The 21,986-nt window shown below is 33.4% G+C and overlaps 1 protein-coding gene across 2 annotated transcripts in view; it reads right to left on the bottom strand.

Annotated features, from left to right (window-relative positions):
* Window positions 1-386: 386 nt before the first annotated feature.
* Window positions 387-21,986, bottom strand: part of USP25 (ubiquitin specific peptidase 25) — a 69,456-nt gene continuing 47,856 nt past the window's right edge. The window contains exons 12-26 of one of the 2 annotated variants that reach the window (XM_015814124.1): window positions 20,043-20,138; window positions 19,504-19,665; window positions 18,260-18,465; window positions 17,707-17,777; window positions 16,713-16,941; window positions 15,475-15,669; window positions 15,053-15,183; window positions 12,035-12,148; window positions 10,096-10,191; window positions 7,083-7,261; window positions 5,804-5,882; window positions 5,346-5,425; window positions 3,824-3,947; window positions 2,769-2,964; window positions 387-2,300 (exon numbers count right to left, since the gene is read on the bottom strand). In XM_015814124.1, the coding sequence (XP_015669610.1) occupies window positions 2,128-2,300; window positions 2,769-2,964; window positions 3,824-3,947; window positions 5,346-5,425; window positions 5,804-5,882; window positions 7,083-7,261; window positions 10,096-10,191; window positions 12,035-12,148; window positions 15,053-15,183; window positions 15,475-15,669; window positions 16,713-16,941; window positions 17,707-17,777; window positions 18,260-18,465; window positions 19,504-19,665; window positions 20,043-20,138 (2,131 nt within the window). In that variant the 3' untranslated portion in view covers window positions 387-2,127. The remainder of the gene's footprint in view (window positions 2,301-2,768; window positions 2,965-3,823; window positions 3,948-5,345; window positions 5,426-5,803; window positions 5,883-7,082; window positions 7,262-10,095; window positions 10,192-12,034; window positions 12,149-15,052; window positions 15,184-15,474; window positions 15,670-16,712; window positions 16,942-17,706; window positions 17,778-18,259; window positions 18,466-19,503; window positions 19,666-20,042; window positions 20,139-21,986) is intronic. The other variant, XM_029283771.1, reaches the window with a different exon arrangement.

The following is a 21,986-nucleotide window of genomic DNA, read 5'->3' as shown; positions in this document are numbered from 1 at the left end:
CAGAATGATTCTGTGCCTTATTCAATAGACCTATTTAATGTCTATTATATTTTACTGGTTTTAATAGAATTTCTCTCTGTATAGTCACCCAGAATCCTGGGAATGGAATAATTTATAAAGATATATATAAAATAAAATTTTTCTGATTTGTTTCAATATACCTTTTTCATATCATCAAATCTCATAAAAAATAAAATTGACATCTAGAAATTAAACAAGTTACCAGCAAAAATAAAGAAATTGTGATGTTTCATTCCTCAAATTTGAAGTTACCATGTTGTTGCCTTGGATATACATTATCAAAATATTCTGCACTACTTCTTATAAAACACAGATATTTAGTTTTCCTTGCTTAATGACTTAACATTGAAAAAAACTAATGTTTAGGTGATTACTGAAGCATTTCAACTTGTTTATTTGCATGTATTTGATAATAACCCAATCACTGCACAAGCAATTTGCAAAGGAATCGTGAGACTTACAAGGAAATATAAAAATGTTACCTCTTGACCACATAAATCACTTATAAATTAAAGCAATACACTGATTTTTTGTTAGTGTTATTTAATGTAAATAAACATTTTTTTGCACAGGAAAAATTGGCAACAAATGCAGTTACTGTATATATGTGTAATTTAACGTTTTAAATTATGACTAATAGAAAAGTGTTTAACTATACTATTCATATTTGTAAATTCATATCTTAAAAATCCCTATCAATTTGTGTTTTTCTAATATGTCAGCCATGTATTTCTAGCAACAGATGAGAAATAATGTAAATAACCCTTAAATGGAGAGTTCAATTCACTTTCACATACTTTTATACAGAGGACATAGAAACTACATTATAGAAACCAGCAGTACAGGTAGTCCTCAACTTACAACCACAATTGAGCCCAAAATTCCTGTTGTTAAGTGCGAAACAATCGTTACATGAGTTTCGCTCCATTTTACAACCTTTCTTTTCACAGTTGTTACATGAATCACTGAAATTGTTAAGTTGGTTACACGGTTGTTAACTGAATCTGGCTTCCCCAATGACTTTGCTTGTCAGAAGGCCACAAAAACATGATCACATGACCTAATCATAAATGAGTCAGTTGCCAAGCATCTGAATCTTGATGATGTGACCACTGGGATGGGGAAAACAGTCATAAGTCACTTTTTTCAATGCTGCTGTAACTTTGAACAGTCACTAAATGAACTGTTGTAAGTTTAGGACTACCTGTAATTTCTATTGCCCTTATTCTGACTTGCGTCTGCTATCAAAGTCCTAAAGTTCTTTGTGCAGTGATTATTCTTCTAATTTAAAGAACTGAGAACATGCATTCTGCAAAGTCTGTGTGATTCAGATAAGCTAGGTAGACAGGTAAGACCAATACCAGGGTAGCTTACTAGTTTAGACAGCTACTTGGTTCTGGAAATGGAAGCCAATGACCTCCAGAGAATTACAACTTGATAGGCTGAGAACACTGGAGTCCAAATGCCTAAAACGTTTCTGTGTGCTAAGTATTCAACATATAGTTTAAACACCAACAATTTTCCAAGGATCTTATGCCTGCCTGCACTACTTATCATATCAATAAATCAATTATGCTATATACCATATATAAAATGTAAGTTTGTAATTCACAAATATAAATTTCTCATTAAAAAAATATAATTCATTTGCAACCAAAGTAGCCATAAATAAAACTTTTTTATTCTTTGATGTAATTTACAAGCTACCAGGTATCATGTATTTTACACTGGTCACTTTAAAATTGATGGAGTCACAGAATAGTCCAGACTGAACAGAAAACTGTTCATGAAGTAAAGGATCTTAAGTTAAAGGTAAAATAATACTGTAACAGGTAAGTGGCAAAAAAGCAGGTTTGCCAAAATAAATCAGACTTGTAATGTTGCGCAAATTCTGGCTGACTAGGAACTGAGTACCATGCGATTCTCAGTAATATTGCCTGCAGTCTGGCTAATTTCTGTACAGTCCTCTTTCTTTTCTTACAGTTATTAAAATGAAAGAGTTAAAAACTATAGCAGCAACAAGCAAATCCTGTGACAGGAAGGCAAGGATTAAGAATAAAAAAAAACAACAGTTTATACAGTGTGCTTAATGAAGGTCTTCAGTGTTTATCTTCCATCAGCTGGAGTTCGACTGAGTGACAACATGATTCGGGCAAAACGCTCACACAGTTCATTGGTGGAATAAGAAGGTAATTTTGGTGAGTCATTGAAGCCTTTAATTTCTGTAGAACAATCTAGCAATTTTGGCAGAAAATCTGTCAATTTTTCTTGTAAGTTAGCTGTAAAGAAAAAAAAATATTTATCAATAAATAGTTTTTGGAACTCTTTTTTTCTGTTATCAAGAAACAAGCAAAACATCTTACAAGATCTCTCAGTGATGACTGATTCTACCTACAGTTATAAAACTGCTTTCCTGTGGCTGCAAATCCCTATGGCTGTCTCTGGGATGAAAAGAACTATTGCATTATAAAGAACAAGTATAACAAGTATAAAGAACAAACTTTATGCTTTATGGTCAATCTGAGAGTTAACATTTTCACCATAGCAACCCAATTTCTCTCCCCATTTCCCATACATTAACTTTAAGGATACATTCAAATTACTCCTATCTGAATAGAAATTCAACATATTTTGCTGCTTTCAAGTGATATGTGCAAATCCAGGAAATGTAATTCATTTGAGTTAATTATAAATCATATAATTATTATATACTGTATATCTAAAAAAAATATCCAGAAGTAACTTACGCTCCATTTCTTGTCCAAGGTACGAACACCACCTGTTTCTCATATCTTCCACAGCAACAATATCCTTTTCCTCTGTTTCATCCACCAGCAATAATGGTAGACAAGGGACGATAAGGTCATTCATAATTTCCAATCCCTTATTTACTTGTTGATCATCTCCAGATTCAAACTGTGCAGCAGCACACTCATTTAATTTCTTCATGCAATTATAAAAACAACAACCACAAAACAGTAAATATCTCCAAAGAGATTCAGTTTTTCAGACTTTTTTCCCCATGCAAAAAGGTATAGATGTAACTTCAAAATAAGTAATAACCCCATTGTTTACAAAGAATACAATACAGCTCAAATAACATGATTGTATATATGAGAAGTCTTCTGAAACATATTATCATAAAGAAAGATTAATAAAACCAGGGATTCTCAAACTTTGTAGCGTCATGATCTCCTGAAATAATTTATGTAATCCCCATGCCATGAATAAAACTATTAGAACATGCTCTAACAATACTTCCTCTCGTCAACAGAAGTTCTGGTTCTGCTGGCTTATCTTAAACAAGTGCAAGTAGTGGAAATTAGTATTGGAAATTAGCTCAAAACCTATTAGGTACAAGAAAAGGTAGAAGGAATACTTAAATAACTCAAGTTAATGGGGGAATTTAAACAATGGGCATTTGGGCTACGTATCTACCTAAAACAGTAAAAAGCTGAGCTTATTTTGTATACTGAAAAATATTTCATTGTCTCACCCTTGTTCCTTTTTTCAAATAGACAATAAGATCACTTACTGTGAACTCTGAACAAAAATTTATAGGATTGTGCTTTATGTGTGTAATAGATCTTACTTGACTCTGTTTTGAAAACAGAACTTAGTAGTTTAATAAAAAGCAAACTAAATTTGTTCAATCCTCTCATATTAATACTGGTAGCAAGACTAGCATTAAATTTGATAAAATTATCGAGAGTGATTTTTAAACTGATTATGATTTTATTAAAAAAAATTAAAAGTCTACACTATTGGAATCATGGGAGTCTCAGATATGATTTTTACTTACTAGTAAACATTCTCTTCTGTAATGGGATATCAGTTCTTCATCATGTCCCCTATACAAACCATTTGATGATAGCTCTTTGTTCTTGTGATATGCACATATAAGATATAACAAAGCTTCTTTAAAACTAGAAAACAAATTAAAGATATTTTCAAATGCCATTAAAATAATTTTAATAAAGTATATACATCTAGTGTATACCATCATATGATCAATAGTTAGACATATACAAAGCATTGGAATAAAGCAATAAGATTTCTTAAATTTTTATGTTGTAAAGAAAAGTACAGTGAGAACAACTTATGTATGACTAACCATCCATCCATCCATTTCCACTCTGCTCTAATCAAGATCAATCTTGGCTGCTCACAGTTTGTATGTTATCAGTAATATGTGAAAAGCTGGCATTGTATAGAATGCCTAGGAAATCTATAGAATGTGTGACATTTTTAGGCAAAGTATGAAATGTCTGTGTTGTTTTAATATGCTATATACTTTTCCTAGGCATTGTATATAATATCTCTGCATTATGCAGAATGGCAAGAACTATTTAAGCAAAGTATGAAAAGAGAGTCAGGAAAAGGATTAGGGTTGGTGATGATGATGTTATTCATTTAGCCATGTCCAACTGTTGGCAATTCTATGAGCCAGTTCACATTTTCTGATTTTGCACTATTTGAGTTATTCAAATCCTAACCCTATCCCTTTATTGAAAAGATGTCTATGAAAATGTGAGAAGAAATGCAAAAATAAAGAATAGGACTTTCTTATAAAAAAAAATAAGAGAAAAAGTTAAGTACCAACCTACTTATTGCAACAAGGAAGGCTAGAATGGTATCTTACCAGAAGTATTTTATACTTGACCGGTTTGCTTTTTGGCATTGCAGAGAATGCCTAGGAAATGTGTGAAATATTAATCATACTTTGAACTCCCATTTCTGACATTCTACACATTTCCTAGGCATTCTATAATATGCCTAATTTCACACAATGACAGTATCATACAAAATTTTATCATATCTCTCTCTCTCTCTTAGTACCAGCACCTGAAATTGTACTTGCAAAACAACCAGTGTTAGGTGCATAGAAACAGTATTGTATAATGATCCTTAAAAGCTTCTGAATCATTTTGAATTTTAAAAACCTGAGCTTTCTTTCTTTTTAAAACAATTTTTTTCACAACCATTTTCTTAAAGTATAATTTTTAAAAAGAAGAAAAAGGATTCATTGGTCATTGTTTATAGAAGAAATTAAAGTTTGCAAGCTCTGGAATAGTATTCACTTATACATCCTCATCCTTCTTTAAGGAGTATAACTGATACACTGTGTCTACAGTAGGAACCATCCATCATTAAGATTAGTTGTAATGGAGAAAAATCTGAAAAATGTGTACTCTTATAAAGTTTCTAGATTTAATACAGTATTTATAATGTTTCAATAAAGTTATCTTTTCTTGGGAGTAGAGAATAGCTTCAAGTATATTGTATTAATTTTAATTTTAATAACAGTTTTTTGATTCTCTTACTTCCTTTTTTGAAAAAATTCCAATCCCACCATGAGATATATTGTTGTATCTCTGAAATTTCTGTACTCTTGGTGCCACCACTGCATAGAAATGACAAAAAGATAAAGAAATATTAAATTCACTAATGTCACTTGCTTACTTAAGGCAGATTTGTAAAAACTCTGCAGCCATTCACATCAATGAGAAAAAGCAATAGTTTTTTAAGTACAACACAATTTACTGACTTTAGTTTTTTATATACGTTTTCCATTCCTTTTTAATTCTTGTTTTACACATAAAGATGACTGCAAGCAGGTTTATAATTAAGCCCAGACAGCTCTAGCCACTAGTTTTATAAAAATGTCCAACAATTGGTTATAAAATAGTTGTGGCTGTACTGGAGCTTTTGCCTGTTCTATAGGTTAAAATACAACTTTTCTTTACAATTTACTAAATCAGTTTCAAAGCAGAAGCCTAACCTCATAATCCTCCATGTTGACTTCATCTGGCTTTATCATTTGAATTTTGGCTTGAGCCACTTTCATCACATTACGGCATCTTAGGAAGTAAAAGAAAATGAATTAATGAAGATCATATTAGCCATGCTTCAGAGCAACGAGCATGAGAGTAATATTCCAGGCAAAGAACTGATAGCTTTCGTTTCAGATATATCTGCTACTCCCTACATTTATTTCAAAATAAGATCAACCTATGGGTAGTGGTGGTGCAGTGGTTAGAATTCCTGGCTGACTGACTCTGCCCACTGCCAAGAGTTCAGTCCTAACTAGCTCAAGGTTGATTCAGCCTTCCATCCTTCTGAGGTTGGTAAAATGAGGACTCAGACTGTTGGGGGCAATATGATGACTTTGTAAACCACTTAGGGAGTGCTGCAAAAGCACTATGAAGTGGTAAGTGCTATTGCTATTGGGAGCAAGGCTTTAGATCGAAAACTGTATTCTGATGTGGAGGCGGGGCCAGCTTGATTTCTGGCAGCTATATGGACAAACAATGCAATTTTATGACAAAAATTTTGACAGTGGTTTACAATTGCTTACTTCTGAGGGCTGAGAGGGAACTAATAGTTAAAGATTTCAGTTTGTTTTTCAATTGAATTGTACAGCTTTTATGTTGTACAGTTATATAGTTATACTAAAGTTGGGAAAAATTCTAAAGTAATTGTCTGATTTTTTTTACATCTCAAAAACCTGGTATTTTAATGGGGTGTGTATAGTTTACTTTTTATATCCACTGTGTGGTCAAATGAACACCATACACTTTTCTTTGCTTCATTTAGATAAAGTGGGATAACTCTACCTAAAAAGTGCAGACTACTTCTATACTAAGTTAAACATAATGAAGTGTCACAAGGTGGAGTTATAGTACTGTTTCTAAATAGTTGCAGTATGATATTACAGTTTTTCTTAAACTTTTCAGTATTACTGAATATGAAACAGTATTTCTTTCTACCAAGAATACATATGATTGTTTCGTATATATTCCTGGGGCATGGAAGGAATATTCAAATAAAATGTATTAATAATGCACTTTATCTCACTAATATTTAGCATAAATGAAATATTAACTATATTCAAACTTTGTAATGAAATACAGTCTGGATCACTATGAATTAGAAAACTATTTTTACAGAATGTTCTTTAAAAAAATCTGAACCATTTACACCAATATATTTAGATAGTTTTATATTCCTTAAGGATCTTTGTTTAAATATTTTTCATGCAAGCCTCTTTACATAGTTACCTTTCATCAAAGCTCAAATTGTGATCTGCAAACTGCTCCAGCAATGTTCGCTCAATTATTTTCTTTGGGGCCTGATTCTGGATGAAGTATACAATTGCATGATGCAAACGATAATCACGCTCAGGTGGTGTGTCTTCTTGGGCCAATTTGAGTAATCTTGCATATTCAAATTTTATTGCCTTATACAAAATAATGAAATTAAATGTTACTGAACTGTCCACTTTCAAAACTAAAGATCTTACTAGACACATTAAAATTATATATAAATGTTAAAATAACAAACAGAAACAACCCTTAAAACACAGGCTCCTATTTAGCATTTCTTTAGAAATAATGTTTGGATTGCAAATTTTGTTTGTGTGTTGATCTATAACAAAATCTATTTAAGTTAAATATAAACTTTTTTATTTCTAAGAAAAATGGAATTTTTTTAAATAAGAAAGCATAGTATCAGACTAATGTTTTGTGTTACACTGTATAGTCCAAACATTCAATCAAATTTAGTTCTATATTAGCACTGGACTGTATCCCAACAGTGCTTAATAAATATGCATCTGCTAGAGTACAATTAACAAGTTATAATAAATATAATCTTTATACACAAAGCATAGAAAAGAACTGAAGCATTTTTAAAGAAATAAAAAATGTTCCTTATAAATAAACAGGATTCATAAGAATGTGCTACCATTGTTTCTTATACAAACATAAAATCATATATAATACTAATACAGTTAAAATATGACACACAGACATAAAACAAAAACAAGGTAATATATCATTGAATCAATATAATTTGAAACATGCATCTGGAATCTTATTTGTTTAGGAATGTAGGTCAGTTTCATGACATATATACTTATAATGAAAATAATGTGATAATTCCCATGCTATGTTTTAACTGAAAAGCAAGTATGTTTTGGATTTATATGGTAGGCTACACGCAAGTTTATAACTATGCATATGATTTTTTTATCCATCCCTTTGTGCTGCTATGCAAATACCAAGATCTTAATTATTTTAGGTTTCATATTAAAACTGAACCAGGAAATGACTGTTAACAGTTTTAGAACTATGCAGGATATAATATATATCCTTTATTATATTTTGAATTAAATATATCCAGATTTTAGTAAAAATAAACAAATATAAATTTGTAATAATATAAAATGAAAGTGTGAGAGGAAAAGCTGTGAAACGTTTAAGAGATACAGCATTCATCTTTATATTATACAGCAGGGGTGTCAAAAACTCACAACGTTACATGACGTGTCGCGACATATCGCGACTTTTTTCCCCATTGCTGGAGCGGGCGTGGTTTCAGCATGGCGCATCCGGCCCGCAGGCTGGCAGTTTGACACCCCTGTTATATAGTATCTTCTGTAATGGAGCAGAAACAAGAAAATAAAGAAAATTTCTTGCATTATGGGAATAAATCCATATCCCACCCACTCCAGTCAGCTTTCATTCTCATTTTATTTACAAATGTAGCTTTTCTGAAGTCATAAATGTCTTACGGATGAGTAATCTTTTCTCTTATTAATTTCTTTAGCTATCTCTAATACAATTTTCTTTATTTAGGTTTCATAGTTACAAGAAGAATATTAATTCTATCATGTTACAGCAGGGGTGTCAAACTCAATTTCATTGAGGGCCACATCAGCATTGCGGTTGCCCTCAGGGGGCCGGGTGGGTGTGGCCAGGGTGGGTGCAGCCTACTGGGTGGGCGTGGATGGAGTGGGTGTGGACTACTGGGTGGGTGTGGCCAGCTCTACATCGTTCGCGTCAAGGGTGCCTGTGGGGGCCTGGGCAGGAGTGGGACAGATCTGAGGGTCTCTGGCAGAAAGGGGTGGAACCGGGGCAAGTGCCAAGGCATGGTCCACTGGAGGAGCCTCACTGTTCCTCTCAGGCCATGTGGGGGAGGGGCTTATGGAGCTAAGACTGAATGTGTTTCAGCATAGATGGCCACCACAAAATTGTACATTGGCTCCCGGCCGGCCTGGGCCAGAGCCAAGGCAGTGGGGGCTGTTCCCTCACTGTTTCCAGGATAGCTTCGTGGGCCACATGAAACCACTTTGCGGGTCGCATCCGGCCCCCGGGCCTTGTGTTTGACATGCCTGTGTTACAGGAATGTTGAATTCATTGCTCTTCTACTTTAAGATACATTAACAAGCAATTTTACACTTAACTTTCAGAATGATCTAAACCCACATCTGTTTTTGGATCAAAACAGTTCGTATGTTTTGCATTTTACACATATGTGTTTCTATGTTTGCTATCAGCAGAAAGAAAAGAGAAAAAAATCTTATCAGTTGTTACTTGTGCTAGGACAGATGTATAATGTAATTCAAGCAATAAAGATTGATATATCTATTAATCTATTGACATATCTATGTGCCTAATAAAAAAATTGAGAAAAGAAATGGGAGTCACAAGTTCAACTGTTGGATTTTGAAGTTACTATAAATGTATTGTAAGAGGCAGGTTTAGGCAATTACAATAGAAAGCAAGTCTATGTGTGGTTATGTTTAAAGGACTTAACTTTATAGCATAATAATGGTTTTCCTAGTGAGTAAATGTACTAATATCATGTGTAATTTCATCAATTTTCTGTGCATGGTTTACTAGATAACCACCAAACCCCTCTTTTTTCTCATTTAGTAAATATACTGTATATGCGGCCTACTTTCTTAATGGCCTTGAAAGTTTAAAAATAGTATTAAAATAATCACATTAAAAACAAACTCCTATTATTTAAACAATTATTACCAGTGAATATCTGAACTAGGGTATTAATTCTTAACCAGTATCATTTGTCCACTTACTGAAATTTGTACTGAAGTTTCCAATTTTACTGGTCTCAAGGAAAAGTAAAAATTGCATTAATAAATACTACCAACTACGGAAGATGAAATTTCAACAAAATACATTTAAATGTAAACAAACTAAAAATTCAAAGAACAAATTAAAGTACAAAAACAGTCAGAAAACGAAAAATTGAAAATATTGATTGTACCTGAAAGAACCCTGCTTCTGGCCCACACCTGTCATATATATGCGTGGCTTTACCTATAGCCATTATAATACCTTGCATGTTCGGGGTCAGCATAACCTGTCACAGGAGATTCATATATATATGTATATATATGTATATATTGAGCAATGAAAAATATAAATTCAAGTCAGTATGTGCCTTCACATACTCATATCATATAGAACTGCATGCACAAACTGCAGTGGCAAATGTTTAGATTTTTCTTCAGTGGTTTCAATATTGTAGGTTATATCACCTTAATTTACCTGATCTAAGTTTATGTCTAATTAATGAATTTATCATTTCATGCACATGCAAATGGTCTTCTAAAGGGAAATAAATTTTATTAGGCATCAGGGAACAATGAGGCACAGTGTAGGTTGTCTTTAATCATTCCACTCTTAGTCTGACTCTACATAACTCTACCACAGCGGTTCTCAACCTATGGGTCGGGACCCCATTTGGGGTCGATCGACCATTTCACGGGGGTCGCCAAACAAGGCTGTCCGCCATTTTTTTTGTCCATTTTTTCCCCTTTTCCGGCGGGTGCCTTACCTCCCTTGGGCTGGGCCAGCTGGTGGTCGGCCTGCTCCGTCTCTGCCGCTTGCCAGCTACGCCTCGGCCGGCACAGGGGGCGGAACCACGCATGCGCGGCGCTCCCGGGCAGGGAAAGTCCTCGACTTACGACCGGTTGGGTAGTCCTTGACTTACGACCGGTTTAGTCCTTGACTTACGACCGGTTTAGTCCTCGACTTACGACCGGTTGGGGGTCGCGGCATTAAAAAGGTTGAGAACCACTGCTCTACCAATAACTATATGAGTTTCAAGGTGAGAGAACCTATGGAAAGTTAGATGTCCCTATGAACATCTCCATGAGTGGGAACTGAACTGTGGTGATTACTTTCATGAACAAAACCGCTGTGTACTCTTTATGGACACCTGATCTACAAAAGCCTCATTTTCTTAAATACTTTTGGATTTATACCAGTAATTTATAATTTAAGAGAGATCTGGTAAATTCCATGAAAGAATAAAGACACTTTGTGAGTCACCTTGTTTTGGGAATTAAGAAGAGAGAAAAAACACTATCTTAAAACAACATATCAACAAGAATGATGTTGATATTAATACCACTATCTTAAAGGATTTCGACTTACCAACACAAAGCTTTAAAAGATTATGATTTAAGAAGATTTTAGATTTATAAAAGGATACTAATTTTTAACTATATGGCTGCCATAGCTGGTATATATAGAAACTCCAACACTGTGGTAAAATTTTGGGGGATGCTAACGTATTACTTGACAAAGATATCACTTTTTTGGCATATTCTATTGTGACTGGTGTATGACTTGGGAGACATGGGACTGGCCCTTCTTATATACAATAACAAAGTATGATTCTTAAAGCCTAGGCTGAACTCTTAATTTTTGAATCAAAACTGGCTATGCACTTTTTAGCTTTAATAACTAAAGCTTTATCTTTGTATGTGTTATGTTTAACCGTTTAGTCTTCCTTAGCTCTTTATTGTTTTTATTATTTATATTTCAAAAACATTATAAGTGAGAAATGTTTAGATAATAATAATACTCAACAGTGAAATTGTGGTTTGTATATTGAAATGTTGTGAGGATACACCTTTTGGCAGATTTATTGTATCACAAACACAATGTGCAAATTCTAAATTTTTATATATGGATAATCTAAGTTTAATTTTATATCATGCAAATAAATGTGCCATTAGAAACAAAGCAGCAGCAGTTTCTGGTTTGGTCAATATCAAAAACAAACTGAAGTTAAGTTTGTTAAAAAGCAAAAGCTAGTTAACTTCTATCATGTGCAAGCATGCCAAAGGCTTATCAGGCACCTATGTATAGCACATGAAAGATGTAATAGTTTCTGACCAAGTTGAAGATGATACCTCATCATCATACCCCCCTTCCTCTGACTCAACCATGTAAGTCCCTATATCAGGAATCGTCACTTCTACAACTTTTTGATTTGGAGTTGTTCCAATTGGGTCATTATGAGAATTCTGTAGATTAAAAAAATAAATGAAAACAATGATCAATTTGATAACATATTTATCAAATTATCAGATAAATTGCAGTCTCAGTGAGAATATTATCAATCTTACTCCATTTTTATATGTATTCTTAATTTTTAATTATTTCTTTTTATCAGGGAAGTCATTGTATAAAATATTTTAAGAAGCCCACATCATCCAAAAGGACATGAAAGGTTTTTGGGGAAAAGTCTTACCAAAGAAGTAAGTAATATTTCATGCACATGGATTTTCAAGGGCTGAGATGGGTTAATTTGCTTGGTTGTGGGTTTTGGTCTCTGGGTTTATTTTAGTTTTTGTGTTTTCTTCTTCAAAATGATGAGAAATCAATCAGAGAATTTATGTCACAGTTTTAAACATTTTATTAAATTTGGCTGTCAGAGTGCTCATTTAAAAATGCATACTTTAAAATGAAAATGCTTATAAACAAAAATGCCCACTTATCATTAATATACCATCTGTATATAATAACATATATTTCATATTCAGACTATGAGCAACATAGCTTTGTCTTCCTTTTTCTTAACTGTTTATGAAATAGAATAATTAATTGCTGTTTGTCAGTTGTATCTGACTCTTCGTGACCTCCTCTGTCAGAATTATTAATAGATAACCCTAAATAAATGATGTTATATAATTCTTCATTAGTAACAACAAACAGGCCTGCTTATTGTAATCCATATGAATATGAACAATTTTTATGTATGAAGACCTCCAAGGTCCCTTCCAACTGTTCTTCTGTTGTGTTCCTGTTCATAGGTATGCTATTTTTTGCTACATTTTGTAAACAGCTCTATTTCCAGATGCTCTGAGCATACTTTGTATCAACAAATTTAATTTAATCAAATAAAACTCCATCCTGATTTTATTTATAATTATTTAGTTTATAATTTGTTATTTGAAAGTACATATAAGCTTTTGTTATAGTACTGAATCTGGTTAAAGAATGATACCCATATTTCCTTATTAATTTTTATCTGTTCTTATCTATAGTTTCCGAATACCTTCCCCTTGAATACAACTTCCTCCAGTACTTCTTCCTTTGAAGCATAAGATTAGTTTTAAAATGAAGTAATGTGAAATCATTTTAAATGTAAATTTCAAAGAAACTGGCACCTTGCCATTTGCACCTATAAATTGATATTAGTAAGAATATCAATCCAAGAACATAACATTTTTCTGTTTCAACAGTTAGACATATAAGACTTTGACTTCAAGTGCATCCGCATCTCCAGCAAGGTCTTGTCAGTTCATTTAGTCTTTTGGCCAGCTATATGTTCCAAAAGCAAGTTATTCTCAAATTCCATTTTTGTGATATCTTGGCTACTTCAGGAAAATAGCAAATTACAGAATTGATTTTATACAGCATTTTCCCCATCTTATGAGAAAATAAATTTAATATTTCTTTTCACTCATGCAAGGCACTTGAATGGCCTTACTAGTATCTGTATCAAAAAAAACCCCTTTCTCTTTGTACCAATACAATGCGCAGTGCTCTTTTGAAGAAACTGAGTCAGTGGAACATGTACTTTTGTACAGTCCTTCTTCTCTAACCTTGCACAGTAGCCTCTCTTAATTAATTACTGGCTTTGAACTTGCTATTGGACTTCAGCTCTGAGATAATGAAGATGGCAAGATTCTTTTTTGTCAGCACAGTTATTTTGTAGCTGACCAACTGTAAAATTGTTTCTGGATGTAACATCCAAGGACATGATTTTATTATTTATTTTTCTTATTCTTGTCTTTGAAATTAATAGAAATAAACTATATCTACTTGCCTGTTCTTTTCACTTAAAAATAATTTCACGTACGTTATTACTATGCAGTAACATAATTTTTTTTTCTGTTGTTACTTATAATAAAATCATCACTTTTCTAGTTACTTTCCTATGATCTTTTAACAGTAGAAACAACTTAGTGCTCATATCCAAGTAAGGCAATATAAGAGGGCTTTAAACACCAATCTCATACGAAGGCAATTTTGAAATAAACCTGTTTATCAATGACAGACACTCGCAGATACAGAACTTTTATTATACACATTAAAAAACTACAACATTACATTACTTTTCGACATAATCACCATTCAAATTGAGGCACTTGTCATAATGTCTTACAAGGTTTGAAAGTTCTTAGTAGTAGTCGCTCAGCGCCAAATCTGGACTATGGGGGGGTGATCAAAAACATCCCAACAGNCTGTTGGGATGTTTTTGATCACCCCCCCATAGTCCAGATTTGGCGCTGAGCGACTACTACTAAGAACTTTCAAACCTTGTAAGACATTATGACAAGTGCCTCAATTTGAATGGTGATTATGTCGAAAAGTAATGTAATGTTGTAGTTTTTTAATGTGTATAATAAAAGTTCTGTATCTGCGAGTGTCTGTCATTGATAACCAAACGGAGGTTTATTTCCGAATTGCCCTCGTATTTTTCCCAATTCTTTCGCCTATATGCAAGTTGAAGAAATTTAAAACATTTGCTGAAAGCCTAATTCAAGCCAATTTCCAATTTCATCTGACAAAAATATGCTGTTATTTTACTTGCTAATAAGATACCAGCACTTTGGTTTAATCAAGAAAATTTTGCCAAGAAAACATAGTTTTTTTCTTGAAACATGATGAAAGAAATCAAGAAATAAGTAAACTGAAAGCTTGCCATAGTGACATAATTAGCTAGTAATACCTAATGTAAAGTAATAATTGTTCACAATCTTCTACAACGGTTTCTATCAGTCAATTAGGGAAGGAAACAACTCTCTGAGGGAACCGAAAAAACAAATGGAAGCTCTTGTACGTAAAAGTACTAAAACAGAGCTAATGGGATTGTTTTAATGCAAGTCAAAATTAAAGAACATATATATTAAGGATCTCACCATATGCATAATAGTTTCAGGATTCTTATCTTCTTGTTCAGTAAATGCTTTTGTGATTGCTCGTATAGAATCTTCTTTCAACTGTTTTGAGAAATCAGCTGTTGAGGGTTGTTCCAAATACTCTGGTTCTTCTCCATGATTTTTTGAGAACAAAAAGGAAAAATCTATTATAAATACATTAGCATGGTATCTACTTGGGACTTGATTTAATTAATAGCAAAAAGAAAAATACTTCAACGTTCTATTTGAAGTATTAGCTGCTATTAGGCGTAGGTAGATTTAAGGTAGTATATATCAAGTACAGATGAAACACTCTTGTTCTTGGGCATTCATGGCATAGCAGATTTGCTACTGTAGTTTGATATTATTAATTATAATACCGATAAAAGAAACAACATTATAAAATTGTTTTCCTTACTAACCTTGGGCAGTAGATGATATAGGCACCCTGGGCATAGGGGATATTTTTTCTTGTTGAGCTTTCAGAGAAATCTGTACATCCCATTCTTCCAACTCTTTTTCAAAACGTTTATTGTCTTCTTTAACAAAATCTTTTAAATCAGGAGGTAATGTATCCAATCCAACAATCATATGCCCAGTTTCCTTGTTAAATTCCTCTGTAAGAGATAAATGTTTAAGGTCATTCTGAATATCAAATCTTTATGAATTTCACCTAAGGTGACAGTTCAAACTTTACAAGTAAAGGGGAGATTAAACCTTTTTTAGTCTTTTTTTAAAAAAAAACAAAACAAACCCTTGACTATTATTTAATATTATTCTTTATTTCCTTTCCATCTATACCAGAGGTTCCTAACCTATAGGCCGTGGTCCATCACCGGGCCATGGCCTCTTGGCCACCAGGCCGATTGAGTAGCTGGCCAGTATGGGGGGGGTTGACTGGTTGACTGGCCAGTAGCTGGCCAGTCGACCCCCCCCCTGCACCAGTGCTAGCCAAGCTGTGAGTGTCGCGCTGGCACTAGCCAAGTCTCGCACCGGCACTAGCCGAGCCATGAGCTTCGCGCCAGCGGTAGCAACCCCATTTGCGGAGTGCGCATGCTTGTGGCCCCGTTCACGTGCATACACGCACAGCCACATTAGCGTATGTGCACATGCGTGCATAAAGGTGTCTGCCCCTTCCTTTCTCACCGGGCTGCCAACCCAGAAAGGTTCGGGACCCCTAATCTATACAATAGTTTGCAGGTGGGTTAGTCAACCTCTTATTCATTCACTATCAATGCTTTGAAAAGCTTTAAGTGAACAATTTTTCAGCAAGAATTTCAGACCAGAAATCAGCTGGTTTAGTTTCTAAAGTATATGTGGATAACTGTTCTTTAGGGAACTGTATGGAAAGGGATTGAAGAAAATGGAATAAACAGGACATTTCTCCCCTGCCTTCCCCTACAGCTCACAATGTATCATACCTGCTTTACAGGGTTTTTTCAATGAAAACTCTCTTTTACAGAGGCCTTTATTTACAATTCAGCAGTACCCAAATTGAATCGCAATAAAAAATTTAGACAGGCATGTTCAGATTAAACTATAGTTTCCTTGCCTCTCTAGGTCTCAAGCAATATTAAGTATTATAATGTGATTTGTTAAGTAATATGAATATTGTAATATATTAAATTATTCACACACAGAGGGAAACATTATATATTACCTTGTATAAAAAGTGGTTCTTTATCATTGATATACATTAAACAATAAGCACTTGCATTCCTATAACCACCAAATGAGTCACGCTCGAGCTCTTCCCAAGAAGATTTTGTCACAGAGATATCATTGTACTTCATCCACCTCTGTTGATAACTGTCATAAATATATGCCCAATAATGTCCTGCATTAGCCTGGCCTTCATGAACTAACACCGCATGTAACCGATAAGGAACCTAAATCAAATAAAATCAAGATACAATGTATCAGCAACTTTGTCATAATAAAAATGCAAGAATGTTTTTGTTTTTCTGCTCATGCAAAGCTGTGCAACTACATTTTGGCAATAATAGTGATGTTTCTACTGCAGACTTTCCAGAATTTTGTTATGCTCCCATATAGAGCATTGTATCTCCCTTTGAACTTACTGTATATACTATTTATGAATGGCTGAAACAGGCAATATAAAACACATGAATGAGGTATTAACTATATCTGATAAAAAAAAAGTCTCATGCATTTTCACTCTCACTCACCAATACCTGAAGTATTTCATAAGAATTGACTATTGTCATGTTTAAAAAGACTATTAATATCTGTTTTATGTTCCAGTTTGAATCTGCATAAGAATTTAGCAGACTGCCTATAAGCAATATTATTCTTGGAGAATAATTGATACATTTTGTACTTTTGTTGTTAACTAGACTCTATTATTTTCTTTATATATCGGCTCAGAACTGTTTTATATCCACACAAATTCAACTTCAAGTTATGAATGGTGAACTAAAATAAATTACATAACTATAGCTACACAAACTGAAACTGTGAGAATCACTCTTATCTCTTGAAAAAAAATGGGATTGGAAAGTACATGACTAGGACTTATTTGTGCCGAAGATTCATATCTTAATCTCCAAAAACACAGGCATTTTACTTTAGACTCTTAACATGTACAAAGTATATCACTAATAAATGTTGTGTTATACAGAAAGAGTACTTACTTGCAACATTGATTTGTCAGAGTACATTAACTCAATTGTTCTCTGTATTCTAGCTATGCTTTCTTGCAAATCTAAAGTAACAGAAGAAGAAATGTCATCTTCTAAAATAATTACTGTGAATTATCTAAAATTGAATTTCTGTAAATAAATTGTATCATAACCCTGGCTTGTTCAATATCAATCATGTATCTTTAACCAACTAGCCATCCACTCACCCATCAATCTAATTAAGGGGTAGTCAACCTTGGCTCTTTTATGACTTGTGGACTTCAACTCCCAGAATTCCTGAGCCAGCTGTGCCAAGGTTGACTACCCCTGATCTAATTTATAAAGGTGCCGGCCATTTATCCAGTGAACTCTGGGTGGCTATATAAATTTACTTTTTATTCAAATACTGTTGTTGTTTTTTATTACATCATCTAAATGTTTCATTCTTTATATGCAATTTCACAAAATACATTATACTTTTGGAAAACAATAGGAATATTTGACTTCAAAGTTTCCCTCTTTCAGATTTTTTTTTTTTTAATTAAGGCAAACTCCGAATTTGTACCTCTCGTATCGTTTTCCACCTCTTTTCTCCAACGGTGTAAACAGCCCTCTAATACTGACAGCTCTTCTTCAGTTATGTGCCGTGGTGCTGGATGCATGGGTAGGTCGGGAGGAACGCGTGACTGTGTAAATGGCTTGTGTATAACTGATCGCTGTGCAGGTGATGTGCTCTGTGTTTCTGTAGAAGGCCCCTGTTGTTCTGCTGTGCTACATTTGTCAAGAATATGAAAAATTCATTGAAAGTAAACAAAAGCAATGTATTTTTCCAAATATTATTTAATATTATTAAAATTAATTTCGATTATAGTGTATTGACAGAATTAAACTACCAATAAATATACTTAATATTTGTGGCAATTGTTCATATATATATATATATATATATATATATATATATTTCCGCGAGATCCAAACCACAAAGAACAGTTGCTATTATTTTTATTTTAAAAAAACCTAAAAATATGTTCCTGGGATTCCATCCCCATCCTTCATTTTTCTCTAACATTTACTATTCCAGTTTTTGGAATCCTTTTGATCCCAGCTATAAAGTTATTAATTTTCACAAATTAAGAAAGTTAAAATACATCTTTATTATCTTTAATTGTGAACAATTTTATTAAATGTTCAGTAATGTGATATTGTTTTTGTTGCAGTTTAAAAATATATTATTACACTTTTTTTAAGTATGATATAAATCAAGTCCATTGGTAGTACCAACTGCATAAGGCTGCACATACAACAAAAAAGTTTTCAAGATCAGTTTTACAAGATGAGGAAATGTTTATATTATTAAACATTTAGTGACTACAAGTAGTCCTCGACTTACAAAAGTTCATTTAGTAAATGTTCAAAGTTACAATTGCACTAAAAAAGTGACTTATGTACATTTTTCATAGTTACAATCTTTGCAGCATCCTCATGGTCATGTGATCAAAATTCAGATGCTTGGCAACTGGTTCATGTTTATGACTGTTGCTGTGTCCCAAGGTCATGTGATCACTTTTTGTTACTTTCTGACAAGCAAAGTCAATGGGGAAGCCAGATTCACTTAATAAGCAAGTTACTGACTTATCAATTGTAGTTATTCACTTAACAACTGAAGCAAGAAAAGTCGTAAAATAGGGCAAAAGTCACTTAACAAATGTCTCACATGACAACAGAAATTTTGGGCTCAATTGTGTTCATAAGTTGAGGACTACCTGTAAATTTAACAAAAAATATTCAACACGTCTGAGGCAGTTTTACCTTGGTATTGCATGTGTTGACAGAGGACCACTAGGAAGAGCACTAGTACTAATATCCTCAATAGGAGATGTGCATACTGGTTTACTTGATGCAAACTCCAGCGCATACTGTAGGACATCTACCAAAGGGAATCGTTTAGGACCGGAACCATAGCTTAAATATCTGCCAAAACATATCAAATATTCTCATTAAAAGTGTTCTAAACACACTCATTTTATCAATCACACACAACTGTGATTTCTAAGAATGGACAGTACAGGTCTACAAAAGAACACAAACAAGATAGATGCCTTACAGCCAAGTAAAATCTTTGAGATAAGCAGTTGCCATTTAGTACTTTTAATCTGGATTAAAAGTTTATTTAATTGATACCTCTTGGATTATTTTAATCAATTAAAATTAGCCTAAACTCATGAGAGACAATACACATAAATAACTTCTGGCAGAGAAAGCTACCTATAAGATATGAAATTTAAATTTTAAAAAGTCAGTAAACTAACTTCTATTATTATATTCTATTGGAGAATGTTCTATGTTACCTTTCTAATCGCTGCTGCAATACTGTGAGGTATTCTTTCAATCTCTTGATTTCATCTCGTTTTATTCGTGTAGTTTCTCTGTTTTTATGCATATACCTGTTAGAAAAAAAACCAATTATGATTCTTCTGCACAGGGCTTTTTGTTCTCATAGAACGCCCAGAACGGTGTTCTGGCACCTTTTTGGGATGGAACCTTGTAGGGTTGTATGACGTGTGTGAGTTCCGGCACCTCTTTTTTTTTTTTTAGAAAAAAAGCACTGCATCTGCAGCATAGTTTAGCAATGTGGGTGCTTAACACTTCTGCTTACCATTAGTGACATTGTTTAATTCTGGAATTCTGTGCTTAATTGAAATAGGTGAAGAAATTCAAGTCTATTCTTTGCTTTCCAAATATGATAACATTATATTGGTCAAATATTTTTATATAGATACATAGATCAAAAGGGGGCCCTCACATGTTCAAAATTGAAATATATTCTAAAGCAAAAGGCAACTGTTTCTGAACAGCTTTTTAGAGGTATGACAAGGAGGTTGCAAACTAGTAAAAAAAATCATGTTTATTTATTGTTTCACCTTTATCCAGATTCAAAGCTTTTATTTCCAGCGTCATCTCCAATATATTTACTTTCAGATATTACTCATCTAAAAGAATGATTAATTTTTTATGTTTTAAATTTTTCTTTATGTTTTAAAATAAAGTTTTACAAAATGTTTATAAGTTTTGCAAGATTTATATTTTTTTAAAAATTACATTTCTATGTACCAGAGTGCATACAATTAGAAGCCACAGCAATGACTGGATGAACAAAAGCTAGAGTTCTCTTGTAATTAATGCAAGCCTCATAATTCATCTAGTTTTCTTTTTAAAATTTTTTGCCTCAATGAAAAAACAAACTGTCACAAAAATAACCCAAATTTATGATGTTATTGACCAACAATTAAGTACACCCTTAACAGAAAACACAAAGAACAATATAAAACCATAGCTGCATTTCATCCTTCCATAATCAGTGAAACTTTGATGAGCAGCCAAAATTTTGGAACCTGTTATATAATTCTAAAATTTGTCCATAGAGAGAACACAAAAGTCTCCTAAGCAACAAGATATTTTATGAATCATAGGATATGACAAAGTATCATGAAAACCCTTAGAAAAGATTCAGTAAAGGAAAGCATTTACTTTCAGTGAAGAAATGTTCAATTATACCTCCTCTACAAAGGCAACCCTCCCCCATGTCTTGCTGTGCTTCTCATCATGGTAGAGCTGGTATTCCTGGGAAGGATGAGTGAAGAGTGTTACAAGTATATGCTAAGAGTATATACTGTATTTCAGGTAGGGTCATCCCTAGGCATAGAGGTCATCCTAGTTGCCCAGCAAAAATAAGCAAACACCTATATTGGGCAGCAGTGATATAAGGCAGATGATGACTTTAGATAATGACAAAGGCATCAGTCCACACTGCACAGAACATAATGGTAAAACATTCCTGCAATTTTACCAAGAAAACCACATGCATGGAAAGTATAGAATGATTAACAATATAATGCTGGATGATGGGGCTCCTTAAGTCAGATAGCAATCAACATGATACTGAGGAAGAGCTAAGAATCTTCCCGAATACTAATCATGTTTATATGAATGATTTAAAGCTTTCAGAATGTCGGCATATAGGAAAAAACCCTGAAAGTTGCAAAGCAGAAACACGGAAGCATGAATATGGGAAAGTGCAACAGAAAGGTGAAATGAAACAAACATAAACTGACATCTTAGGCAATAGCGAAATGAGATGGGCTGATCAGAAGTTTCAATCTTTCAGTCTGAAAAACTATTTCACACTATTTATTACTAAAGATATAAAAAACAATGAAGGAATGTGTTGCTTTTATAGTTAAGTGTACAGCAAGAACAGTACTTGGTTACAATGCAATCAATGACTAAATTCC

This window comes from Protobothrops mucrosquamatus, unplaced genomic scaffold (genome assembly GCF_001527695.2).
Source record: "Protobothrops mucrosquamatus isolate PMUCROS unplaced genomic scaffold, P.Mucros_1.0 scaffold223, whole genome shotgun sequence".
Taxonomy (NCBI): Eukaryota; Metazoa; Chordata; class Lepidosauria; order Squamata; family Viperidae; genus Protobothrops; species Protobothrops mucrosquamatus.
The sequence above is the reverse complement of the archived record's forward strand: the minus strand, read 5'-3'. Positions and strand labels throughout refer to the sequence as shown.